The following is a 9956-nucleotide window of genomic DNA, read 5'->3' on the forward strand; positions in this document are numbered from 1 at the left end:
GTTGACAAGGCTCCTGATGTGAGATTTGCCTGCGCACATAACAGAATTGCAGTTTTAAGTCACTAAATGTCATAAATGCAAAACCACTCAACGTATAATAACTACAATACAGTTATACGAGAGATAGCAAATTGTACACAATCAACACAAACAGCATTACTTTCTCTCTTTCATACACCTCCCTCACCCTGCCTTGTCTTTATGGCAGTGATTAGCACCTGGGATGTTGGGACGGTGGAGCCCTCAGTGTCTGGCTGCTCTTTTGAGATGAGAAACTAGTCCTGCCTTCCCCCCATTTTCACGCTGCTTAGGATCTTTTGAAAGCCCTATTGCCTGCTTAGCTCCAAAAGAAACTCCCTCTTGGACCATCAACGTTGCGTCCAGAAAGCCTCGAGGACAACAGGGTGGGATCCTCATTAAGGGGTAACAAAAGAGAGGCAAAATGAGGCAAAACAAACAGAAAGGAGTAAATCAGCATCATAAGAAACAGTCTGGGAATCATGCGTGTTTGGACAAAAGGGAACATTCCCCCATTCAGTCGATGAGGGGGAATAGCTGGAGCTGTTAACCAGGCCATTATGTGTTGTAACAGACTGCATGTTGTTTCCATAATAAAACTGAGCCTTTAAAAAGGTCCTCAATTCTTTAAACGTTGACCTGACGTTATTGGACCTAATGACGTCAAACCAACATAGAAAAATACAGATATTTATTATTTACATACTACAAGGCTTATTTAATTTATAATGATGTTAATAGCCAAATAAATCTACAAATCCAAAAAAGTTGAGACATTGTGCATAATGTAGATAAAAACAATTTAAACCTTGAAACTGAGAAAGTTTTTTTTTGTTTGTTTTAAAACATTTGCCCATTTTGAATTTGATGCCAGTGACACGTTCCAAAAATGTTGGGACAGGGGAATGTTTACCATTGTTACATCACACTCTGCAAGCATTTGAGAACTGAGAATGTATTTTTGAATGTGAATTGTTTCTGATTATTGGTCGTTATAAAATTTCAGCTGTCCAACAGCTCAGGGTCTCCGTTAATGTGTTTTTCATTTGATAATGCACATACAATATATGTCACTGTAAGAACGTTTGCTTCTAACATTAGGAGACCCTTTACCTAACGTTAGCCAAAGTTTTGGGAACGTTACCTGTTAACTGGGTGGTTTGGGTTAAGTCTGTTAAAAACTACCTCAGCACTGAATGAAAGTCAGTGTTGTTGCCTACCAGCTTGTCTTTTATACGGACTGTCTCAATATAGCGTGTTAGCTCGCTAGCTTTCATTACCACAGCACACTTTGGACCATTCCAAAATGTAATTACCTAGGGTGACCAGACGTCCTCTTTTACCCGGACATGTCCTCTTTTTAGACTTAAAAAAATGTCGGGCGGAATTTCACAAACGTCCGGGATTTTGTTTTTCTAGAGCTTACATAGAACTTCGAGAAGTTTCGTTCACAAAGTAGTCCCGCCCTCCCCTACTCCGATTGGTTCACTTGAGTGAGAAGGGGGCGTGGTGAAGTAACCTAAAATCTTCTGATTGGACAGTCTGACTGTAGAGCTACCGTTATTGGTCGATAACCTTCTCTGTACGCATTTCATTGGTCAGTCTGCACGTCAGTAGTCCTTGCCAGTAGTCAGGCAAAGCTCATGTACCCACCCTCATCTCGAGCAGCTATGCCGAAACGTAAAAGTTAGTTCTCGGATGAATAAAAAAAAACGAAATCCCCATGTTTTGTGTAGCAAATAAAGGTGTAAAGGACCTAAAATCACACATAGGTTCTGCTAAGAATACAACGGCAGTGAGAGGCGAGAGCCCCACCGCCCCCCGCCATCTCAGATCTGGTCACCCTAAATTACCTGTTTTCTTACGTACAGTACATGTATTGTTCATGTCCACATCCGAGTGAAATTTACTGACGCTAAATCACAGCTTAGGAATGACTCTATTAAAGAAACTGGTAGGATATCACATGTAGTTCCAGCTGAAAAACATTATAGAATGACTGTTTAATGCTGAGGGTAGGTTTAAAAGTCCAAATACTCGTTAAATAAATAAAAAATATATTTCCTCTACTTCGCGGGAATTCGTTTTTTGCGGTTTGTCTTGGAACGCATCCCCCGCGAAAAACGAGGGATCACTGTATGGCGAATCTGCTCATTCCAAATTAGAGAGAAGACAGATGGATGAAAGAGTGAGTGAAGGTTTCACATTCGCAAAATTCTTTAGGACACAAAAAGATTATCACCAGGGATGAGGGGTTTGTTTCTACATATTTACTGAAGTTTTTTTTTTTCAGACACTCACATTACAGCATTCAGGTATTTAACAGCACACACTAATATTTTCTTTCTTTTTTATTTTTATTATTTTTTTTTTTACAAAAATAATGGTTGCACTTTATTTTGATGGTCCTCTTTGGGTCAGGTTATTGTCAGGTTTAGAGTAAGTGTTATATTTTAAGGGTTAAGCATCTACAGTGGACCACCAGAATAAAGTGTTACCATAATTATAATATTGTACAACAGCAGCAAATCTATTCCGAAAATAAATAAGCATCATATTTCAGTCAAAACAAACAAAACAGCAACAACAAAATTTAAAAAAATGGTCTGTGGTCTGGTAGCAATACTCAGGAAACTGAGATTACAGGCATTGGTGGGCCACTTCACATTCATGCTAACAACACTAGCTTGTATTTAGAGATCTTCACAAACAACGAACAACTACTGAAAGCTAGAATTTGGTCTCACTAATGTGATCTTAAAGACTGACCGGTCCTCTCCAAATCTATCTGGCCTTTCCTGCTTCCTGCTTCCTGCTTCCTACATGCCCTTGTGTCCTTGTGCATTCATTTTTCTTTTCTGAGTTTGAAAGATGGGCAGAGGAAGCCTCTCAAGCGTCCACTGTCCATCACTTGCTCTTCCAGCTCTCTTCTCTAAGCTCCTGACTGAAAGAAGGATAGGGGAAGGCCCTCAAGTGTCCATTTGCCCATCTCGGTTCATGTCCTGTTCACCTGTCCCCTCACCAGCAGGAATAGGAGAAGAGTGGGTACTGACTCCAGTCACTAACGTTGCCGTGGTGATAGCTGTGATGGACAGCCTGGGCGCTGTAGTCGGTGGTCAAATGGTGGTGGGGGTGATGGTGGGGTGGTGGAGGAGGTGGAGGATACTGGGCTGCCCCTGTCCCGCTGGCCCACTGCCCCAGAGCCGGCTCTGAGCCGTATGTGGCGTACAAAGGGTGGGGTCCCAGGACAGTGGGTTTGGCCTGAGCCACGGCCATGTTCAGAACCCCTGTGTAGTCCTGGGATGAGGCCAAAGCATGAGGGGGGCACTGAGGGGCGGTTGGGTCATGCCCAGAGATCTTGCTGTCCTGGTCTGGGACGGTGGCCACGTCAGGCACTCGGGACTCAAAGCTGGTGCGTCCAACGCTACTGGTGCTTCCCAAACTGGACAAAGACGGAGAGGGGGACTTGCCATATTCATGAAACCTGAGAAAAGGGCCAGAATTACGGATTAGAAGTGAAATTTTGAGCTTGTAAGAGTCTATATTGACCTGGTTAGATACTCCTTTACATTTTGCAGGCGAAAAATTCTCTACAAGGGGCACTCTTGGTGCTTTACATTAGTGACACTATGTCTTTACACATCCATACATGAGCATTTTCATTCCTTACCTGTAAGGCTGATACGTGCTGTGCCCTGGCACCAGCTGCTCTGAGCTGTACATGTCTCGAGCATCAGTACCCAAAGGGGACTCCCTGCCCAGGCCATGGTTGTCCCGGTCAGACCCACCTCCCCACGGAGAGTAGCGCTCATCCTTCACATCCTCCACCTCCTTAGAAGCCACCCTCCCCTCCTCCAGACCTTCAAAAGAAGATCGGCATACACCTGGAAGGAAGATAAAATTTAGGAAAATTCATTTAAAGTTCTTAAGTATTGGGGAATAGCTATTTTAAATAATGGGCTAGGAGCTTAGTCTGTACCTGGGGGGCTGTCTTGAGCTGAGTCCTTAACCGTGGAGATGGTCCTCTTGGCCAGCCTCTCAGAATCAGAACTTCTGTTTGCACGTCTATGCGGGGAAGAGAGAAAATCAGTGGGATCGGAATCAGAAACTGCCTACACAAACAGGTATCAAGTATCAATATCAAGGACACGGCTGGTATTTTACCTTTTGGAACTGGTTCCCTCATCTCTGAATCCCTTGGCAAATGGGTTGTTGTCAATCTTTAGCTTGGTGATCTGTAAAGGGAGAGTTACTCTACAGTTACTACTGTTGCATATCAACAACAGTATGGTTTTCATACGATGAGTAACCATCACTAGTGTTTGTTTGTGTGTGTGTGGGAGGGAGACAGATGTACCTTGGTGTTCTGGTAGGCAGTGACTGCAGTGAAGGAAGTCTCTGGGAAGGTGAAGGTCTGGAAGACGCTCCACCGGACACTGTACAAATCGTCAGCTTGAACAATGTGGAAGCGAGGATGGTAGCGATGCATTGAGTGCAGGATGATCTGCAGTAAGAAGGAAAAACACACCGTCAGGATGCAAGCCATATTTAATACAATCGTTTTCATATTTGATCATTTCAATTGGCTAAGATACTCTTTTTTATACAGATACCATCTTTTAAGGATTGTGGTCAAGCATTGGTTTTTGGGCCAATTAACCATCCCATTAATGTCAGTAGTAGTATTCTCAATGCTTTACAATTGCCAATTCCCAGTGATGTTATCAACTACATAAGGTGTTGTTTAAGACTTTTAGGAAACCCAGTCTAGTGTCAATCTTAAGCCGTTTTTACATATGATCTGGGAAAATGACCTGAGAGTCAGGTCACATATATCATACAATCTGAGATTTTCTGTGTCAAGGCGTGTTCTTGTAGCTAGGAATATATTGCATGGTTTAGGGATGGGATTACACAGGAGGCATGACATGAATTCACTTAATATTCCGGAACATTAGCGGCTCTGTTCACATGTACACTCACTCTTATATTACCAAGTTTTTTGATAGGGGGCTGGCAGGATAAAGACCGGCTAATGTTATAAAGATACAAATGTCACAGATGTTTGCATGCACACATACAACTCCTCTAGGTAAAGTCTTGAAAATGTTTAGGTTACCATGCATGTGTAAAAAAAGGGCTTTAGATATTATGAAACCTCAAACTGCGTCAACTGACGGAGGAAGCACTCACATGTCCGTGTTGGTCGAGGGCGTTGTTGGTGAGTTTGAGTTTAAGGAAGGAGACAGCCTGCTTCATCCAGTGGCTGCCAGGAGCTGGGGAGTCTGGGTGGAGGTATGTTCTGTAGGGGGGCTGAGGCTCAGCTTTCCCAGCCACCTCCCACTTATCCTTATTCCACTGTAGAAGAAAAAGAAAGAGAAGTTATTGACACAACTAGTTATAGAGCAGAGGTTCATTAGGTGTTACCCAAGGACTTTTGCTGTTGTAGAGTAACATGGTTACTAGCTTTAGAAATTGATCCCTAAACTGCAAAGTGGACAACAAATACTAAAGGATACAGATGAACCAATCAAGTCACAAAAAAAAAAGATGTTGCTGAGTCTCGGTCAAGGACAAGATGCACCACCTCTGCCTCAGTGACAGAAGGGCTCGGGGGTTGTGGGGACGTGTGAGTGTGAGGTTAGAGAGGGACCCCCCATCAGGTTTTGTAAAAACAGGAAGAGTTTGGGGCTCTTTGAAGTGGAGTGTGTTGGGAGTGTCTATGGACACACACAGATCCACTCAGCAACTTCCCCAATGGACCAGTTGTTGTGTTTGATCTGAAATCACCAATTCAGCTTCTGCCCATTTCCTGGTGCTCCATTTTTAGCAAACTGATGGTCTAGTCTGCCACCAAAGACCAATAATTGTTGGAGCATTGGGAGGTGGTGTTGGGGGGGGGGGGTGTTATATAATTTAGAGAGTGTAAATCTGCAAAGCATATCAGAAACCGATCATACTTTAAAGCATATCTTCTTCCAGTTGTTTCTCACCTTGTATCTGTAGCGATCTTCAGGCACCACATCCACTAGTAAGATGTACTTTGCATAGGGCACCAGTCCAGTAATGTTGATCTTACAGTGTGGGAACATTCGCCTGCAATAAGAACACAAAGTGTGTATTTATTTAAACGGTAACATCAGTAGTAATCTTGGTCAGATTTTCACAAAACTAGCCAGCTGAATTAAGAGGCGAATGAAGGCATATAAAACTATGCCTTTTGAAGAATCTAGCAAGTAAATCCAAGCTATAAAATATTATGAAACGCATAAGAAACTATGCCTCCAAGAACATAATTTAAGCTGGTTATTGAGAAGAGCGCCGCAGACCATAAAAGGCTTGCTAGTATTTAGCTGTTAGTGGTTTTGGTCGTTTCCTACCTTCCAGGTTTCGTGATAATCATTTCAGTGCCGATCTCATGGAAGGATTTCCAAAGCTCAGGGTCCTCCAGGGTCATCCTGATGTTGCCTTGGAGATAGGAGTCAGCAGCTCCAGTCATGGCTGTTGGAGGGATGCTGAAGTTGTGCCTGAGGTCTGTGAGGCAGAGAACCAAAAGTAGAGATGAGTGACTGGGACAAATACAGAGTCTGAGAAAAACTTACAGGAATACAGCACTAAATGTAAGTACTTAATTATTAATATTTATACCCAACAATTTAAATATCTGAAGGATATCATCTACAAACTTACCTTTAATAGCTTGCATTTCTCAAGGTTCTCGCGAGCTCTTTTGCTGCTGCAGAAATCAAGATAAACTTCTGACAATTCAGAATGACTAGTGTCTCCTGCAAGCGTGGTCAATCACAATGCTGAACCCTCCATGTGGTCTTCTTTAAAGCTCCAGTTAGATCCAAAGATAGTGAAGTGCTGATCACTTAAGTCCAGAAATACCAAGGGAGAGTGACACTGGTTAGCTTTCTGAAGAGAAGTGAGGACGTCTGGTGGCTTTAAAGAGACCTTGAGGGTGGGCGGGGCTTAGATCTCCATTTGCCCCCTTTGAAGTTGCCCAAAGATGAGTCAATGTCATGATGTGATTGGAGGATGGGGGAAATCAAAGAGACTTAGCAAAGCCTTGACAGAGTCTCAACAGGAAGAGGGCCAGCGGAGGAAGGTTGTCTTTATGAACTGCTAAAAGACTTTTAAACAAATACGCACAGGCTTCCCTCCAGCTCGAGTCAACAGTGAAATCACCTTAATGCGGCCAGCTAATGTGAGGGTGAGCATACGAGAGGCTGGGCCTAAATAGCAGATTTACACATTTTCACAAACAGAATCAAACACACTCGAAGGAACGTTTGCTAATTCACATAGATGTATCTGCTAATTCTCACTGAAATAACAGACAAGTGGCTCACAATATGACGTAGACTGAATGTATCACGCTACGTAATAAAAATAAATAGATAAGCCCAAATTATCACGTATAAATAAATGATGAGGCTGTTGTTCTTGAAATGGATGGTAGCATATCCAAACAATGACTTAAAGCAATTGGCTTGATTAAAATTTTAAAAAGTCACTCAACAACTGCTTACTCCTGTAAATGTAATTTTTTAAATTTTTGGATTTAGTATCAACACGAATCTAGTATTTAACTTACTTTTAAGGAAAGGTCAATAAAAATGTCATATGTCTACGAAATTATTTACTATGCTAAAAATAGCTTGAATTCATTTTATTGCTTCCTGCTGATGATTTTTAATTTTTTTTATTTTTTGTACTTGAGGGAACAAAATAATACAATAATTTGGTGGGTTATATAATTTAATATACAAATGTATATTGTGTTAAAAAAAATGCATAATATTACACAATCTGTTGTAGCTAAAATGCTGCAAATACGCGTAAAGTTAAATAGAAAAATTAGGTTGTGTATTTCCAGTGCTAACATTTGGGTAATTTTTGGATGTGCTGAATTAAGTCCTCAGGGGCCATCACTGAGCCTAAATGAATCTGGATTGAGGCTCACATCCTTTAGATTGATGTAAAATGAGTAGAACGTAAAACATTTATAGAATTATAAGAGAAAGCAAAAGCCTGGGGCTAACCACACACCTGAGTGATATAAACTTTATCAGGCAGAAGAGGTGGGGTTTGAGCATTGTGTATTCAGTATGTCTAGACGTGACAGTGCTTCAGTGCTTAATCTCATTAGGAGCTGGAGCACATTCCCCCTGCAGTTTAAGAATTCAAATTTCTATTCATGAGTGTGAGAGAGGGGGAAAGAAAAAAGGAGTGATAAATAAAGTGCATGAAGAAAAATACTGTCGCTATCAAAAAACAAAAACAAAACAACAACAAAAAAGAAAATAAAAACAAAACAAAAAACCCTTCCAAAGTGGTTATTTTACAGATCGTTTTAATGCAAGTTAATTTACAAAGGTTATGTTACAGTCAATTTAGATCATTCCTGTTTGGTCCATTTATCCAATTTTTTATGCAATGTAAAATTGTGATCTGATTTACTAAAAAGACAATTTAGAAATTCTACTGACAGTAATATTTCACTTAATTAAAAGATTTTAGCTGGTCTTTCAGTTTTAAGTAAATTGCAGGGTAAAACGTTTACTTAATAAGGTCTAAAACAGTGGGGGGGGGGTCTTGTTACATTAACTCTAATTGCAGTATAATTATTTTACTTCTCTCTTAAAGTTGCCATTGTGGATAAAAACATACAATATGAGGGAACAGTAGCAGATAGAGTGGGAGGAAATGGATGGCTGGGCAGAATTTGACTCTATGGCCCAGCACTTTGCAGGCCGTTAGCACAATTGATCTCCAGCTCCACAAGAACACAAACAGGCAGAGTGCTTTTATTTCTGAGTGAAATAACTATTGATATTCATGTGTGACTGAAAGCAAGCTAACGTGAGTGCTTGACTCGCTGTATTCACAAATGAGGAAATAAGCATCGGTGCCAGTCTGGAGTCTGGAGACTATGTGGAGACATGTTTTGAAAATGTTTACTGGTAAGGTATTAGCAAGTGGTGGCCAGCTGTTCATTGTAACATTTTTTTTTTTTAACTTATGAACTGATTCAGATAATTCTACTGGCGCATTTTAGTTAGTAATTAAAATTGGAATTAGTCAGTTTCATCCACAGCCTAGTCTGTGTGTTCTCACCAGTTAAGAGCACTGTTAGCATGTTAGCAAAGTTTTTTCTAACAAGCTACATGCTAGTTCAGTGAATTTCTGAACTAGTGTGAAATTCAAAACGGAAACATTTTAATTCTTATTTTTGGAGACAAGTATTCTTGATACTGATAATTTTAATTTTAATGTAAATATTCACATGCTACAAGCTAGGTCTGTTAAAGATTATGGACTTTTCTCCTCAGCTTATTTTAGCAGCTACTTAAAGTGTTGTAAGGTCACTAAATTCAAATTTGAAACACATTAATTTATAATTTATAGAGAAAATACTTTTGAATTAAAGTTAGTTTCAAGAAAATCAAGGTTAATTGTAGATTTCACATCTTTCTTTTTACATAAAATACTTGTGTTTAAAAAGCATTAGCTTTAGCATCCATTTTGTTTATAGATGAAGCACCTCATATCCCACCTTCGCTAAGTCTTGTCTCTGAAGTTTGACATTTTGATAGCCTTCACAATATTTAGTGTGATGCAACTTTGAAACTAAAAGCACTTGGCTAATATGAAAAAGTTAAGTGCTTTGAGCTTCAATCAATACCAAATAGTTTTAGCTGTCTTTGTGAATGTAAAGAGTAAATTCCAGTCATAAAGGGAGCAGCAGTTTCAGCAGGATTGTGTGTTTATGAGCTGAAAGCCTTCACAAGCTGCCAAAGTATTGACCGCCTTAAAGAAAACTGGCAAACTAAGTGGATGCATATTAGGCTTATAACTCAGACTCCTCCATACAGAGCAAAGTCGAGTGCTTAAAACCAATCTCACACCTCTGTGACAGACCTTAGATTATC

At 40.5% G+C, this 9956-nt stretch overlaps 1 protein-coding gene across 1 annotated transcript; it reads right to left on the reverse strand.

Annotated features, from left to right (window-relative positions):
• Window positions 1-2438: 2438 nt before the first annotated feature.
• On the reverse strand, window positions 2439-6821 carry tbx16 (T-box transcription factor 16). Its single transcript, XM_066644598.1, has 9 exons — window positions 6709-6821; window positions 6399-6552; window positions 6012-6114; window positions 5212-5376; window positions 4376-4522; window positions 4183-4253; window positions 3998-4083; window positions 3689-3902; window positions 2439-3502 (listed from the first exon to the last, which is right to left on the reverse strand). The coding sequence occupies exons 1-9, from the start codon at window positions 6722-6724 to the stop codon at window positions 3037-3039; spliced, it is 1422 nt and encodes a 473-aa protein (XP_066500695.1). The 5' UTR covers window positions 6725-6821; the 3' UTR covers window positions 2439-3036.
• Between the last annotated feature and the right edge of the window lie 3135 nt (window positions 6822-9956).

This window comes from Hoplias malabaricus, chromosome 14, assembly GCF_029633855.1.
Source record: "Hoplias malabaricus isolate fHopMal1 chromosome 14, fHopMal1.hap1, whole genome shotgun sequence".
NCBI lineage: Eukaryota > Metazoa > Chordata > Actinopteri > Characiformes > Erythrinidae > Hoplias > Hoplias malabaricus.

Coding starts and splice junctions, on each gene's coding strand:
- tbx16 (XM_066644598.1), bottom strand. Junction 5,377..6,011: donor AAGATCGCTACAGATACAAG/GTGAGAAACAAC, acceptor TTTCTTCTACAG/TGGAATAAGGATAAGTGGGA. Junction 4,084..4,182: donor GAGGGAACCAGTTCCAAAAG/GTAAAATACCAG, acceptor TTCCCCGCATAG/ACGTGCAAACAGAAGTTCTG.